General features: G+C 33.8%; 1 protein-coding gene across 1 annotated transcript; it reads left to right on the top strand.

Moving 5' to 3' along the window:
- Positions 1-851: 851 nt before the first annotated feature.
- LOC105629574 (chaperone protein dnaJ C76, chloroplastic) lies at positions 852-2,752 on the top strand (the record flags this gene model as incomplete). Its single annotated transcript, XM_012211185.4, is given in 4 exon segments — positions 852-1,307; positions 1,614-1,870; positions 1,965-2,148; positions 2,519-2,752. Coding segments are annotated over 4 exon segments (1,032 nt in total), but the record flags the coding sequence as incomplete, so codon positions are not given.

Below are 2,752 nucleotides of genomic sequence, written 5' to 3'. Positions count from 1 at the left end.
TAGTTAATTTCAATAAAACGTACAGGTACCCTTATGAAAATTTGTGATTATAAGAAGAAAAAAGTGTTTTAAACATTAATCAAGATTCACAGTGGGATTGTTGTTACATGTGATATGTGGACTTCAAGCAACAAAAAATGGCAGTGGTAATTACAACAAACTACATTGATAATTGTTAGGTTTTGCAAAGTCGCATGTTAAGGTATTTTCTGACCCATATATTGTATTATTGCTTTTACTTGTATTGTTTTTTGCTTTAACTTATAGTAATTGACAGTTTCTTGGATAAAAGGAAAAACTTTATTAATTGTTATTTGTAATGTTTGTTGAATATTTTAAGAATTTTATTATGCTGCGGAATTTTATTCGTTTTTCAAAGTTTGTTAATGTTATGTAATATATATATATATATATATATATATATATATATATATATATATATGAATTTATCATTTATATTGAATTTTTTATATTTTTTGTATTTTTAGCATAATTATTATTTTTATATAAATGGATATTGTCTGAACCGATCTTTCACGATCCGCAACCCGATCCGAAGCAGACCGAGTCATGAATCGGGTACCTAAATTTTTCACGCATCAGATATGGATATTATGAAATCTGTCCCGAACCGATCCACAATCGACCCTAGGTTCAAGTCCACTGTGCTCGTGCAAGCAAGCTACTAACTCATTTTAATTTAATTTAAGATCCAAAATTAGATGAATTTAGCAACAATAAAGTACATAAATACGTGAAATAGACTTGACAATGACATAATTAGATTAATGTTTGACTGGCATCACTAGATTCAACAATCACTCAATACTGGGTTCCTTTTCAATTAAATATCTTTGGCTCCCAAAATGAGAAGTGTACTCCAGAAATATCTAATAATTATTTCTCTCTACCTGGCCCTGCTCTATCTATCCTCTCTTTGAGGAGGAAAAATGCCTACTACATGCCTCCCTTCCTGCACACCATTACCAACTGCTTCTTTCACTGTTAGAAAAAACTTATTAACCCAAAGATCATTCAATACCTTTCCTCCAAATTCCAGGAAAGTACGCGACAGTTCACTGACATGCAGAGCTTCTTCTTCTTCTTCAATTACAGATTTCGATCTTTATGATCTTCTAGGAATTGATAGCTCCTCCGATCAATCGCAGATAAAAACGGCCTATCGGACACTGCAGAAGCGGTGCCATCCGGACATAGCCGGGCCGACGGGACATGACATGGCTATTATACTTAATGAAGCTTACTCTGTTCTCTCTGATCCGAATTCGCGTTTGGCTTATGATAAGGTTTCTTTGTGTTCTTATTATTTATTATTTTGGTTTTGTTACAAATTTATAGGATGGTGACATGATTAAAACAGCTTTAAATTGTCTATAAACTTTACCACGATCAGTTGGTCTTCTTCGTTGAAAGTTCCTGTTAAAATCGATCTAGAAGTTCAGTTTTGCATAAATTATTTGCTGCGATCAAGTTCAAGGGTAAATTGGGTTACTCTTAATTTCTAGTAATTTAGTTTTAAATGGGATTCAAATCCCTGATTCTTAGGATAATTTTGTGTTTAGAAATTTTAGAGTAGTACATTTTTTGTACAGGAACAAGCAAAGATTGCTGAATTGCGTGGGTACACTGGGAAACCAATATACTCAGCATGGTTTGGATCTGAAAGTGAAGAGAGAGCAGTGTTTGTGGATGAAGTGAAATGTGTTGGTTGCTTAAAATGTGCTTTATTTGCAGACAGAACATTTGCCATTGAATCAGTTTATGGAAGAGCAAGAGTTGTTGCTCAGTGGGCTGATCCTGAGCACAGAATTCAAGCAGCCATAGATTCCTGTCCAGTTGATTGTATCTCGTAAGGATAGATTCAGCTGCAAAATTTAACTAATTCAGAAATAATTCTAATTGAATTGAAAATTTACAATTATCTTATTTTGAACAATATGCAGAATGGTGGAAAGGGAAGATTTAGCAGCATTAGAGTTCTTAATGTCAAAGCAGCCACGAGGTAATGTGCGAGTCGGTGCAAGCAATGCTGTGGGTGGACGTGTCTCTAACATATTCGTCGATGTGAAAAAATTTCAAAATAGAGCTGTTGAGGCCATCAACAAAGCAAATGCTGAGAGCTCCAAGGTATTCTTTAATGCAATGATAATGCCTTCCAAAATTGCAGCATAATAGTTCACCAGTTAATTTTAAATGTTCCAAATTATTTGTCCATTTTTTTTATTTTAGTCTAGTTCAATGTTAATATTGATGACATTATGTTGGTAATATCAAAGAAAAGTAAATAAAACCAGAGTTCATACTTGTTAACACCTAATAATATTGGAGAAGAAGAGATTAGAAGTCGAGTCTATACCCATATGCACTTTATAGAAAAAAATGACAGATAACTATGCAGAGTATACATATTTTAAGTATGATTTATTAATTTTGTGCAATTGTCAAGGTAATAACTCACTCAAAGTAACCGTAACCACACATGTCCTATTCATTTCAGGAAACAGATCTACAAAGAGAAGCCAGACTATCAGCTATTCAAGCAATCAGATCAATCTCAAATTGGTTATACTGGCAATCACCAAAATCTACATCAGAACCTCGTCAAAACCTCCCACAGATTACCCAAAAGTCGTCTGAACCAAACATTAACAAGCTCCGACAGGCTGCTGCAGCAAGAAAACAAGCAGTACACAACTTAAGACCTGTTCATCAAACCACATCAAATTACATA

The sequence above is a fragment of the Jatropha curcas genome, chromosome 3 (assembly GCF_041381405.1).
Source record: "Jatropha curcas cultivar XTBG-Jc1 chromosome 3, XTBG_Jcur_1.0, whole genome shotgun sequence".
Lineage (NCBI taxonomy): Eukaryota > Viridiplantae > Streptophyta > Magnoliopsida > Malpighiales > Euphorbiaceae > Jatropha > Jatropha curcas.
The sequence above is the reverse complement of the archived record's forward strand: the minus strand, read 5'-3'. Positions and strand labels throughout refer to the sequence as shown.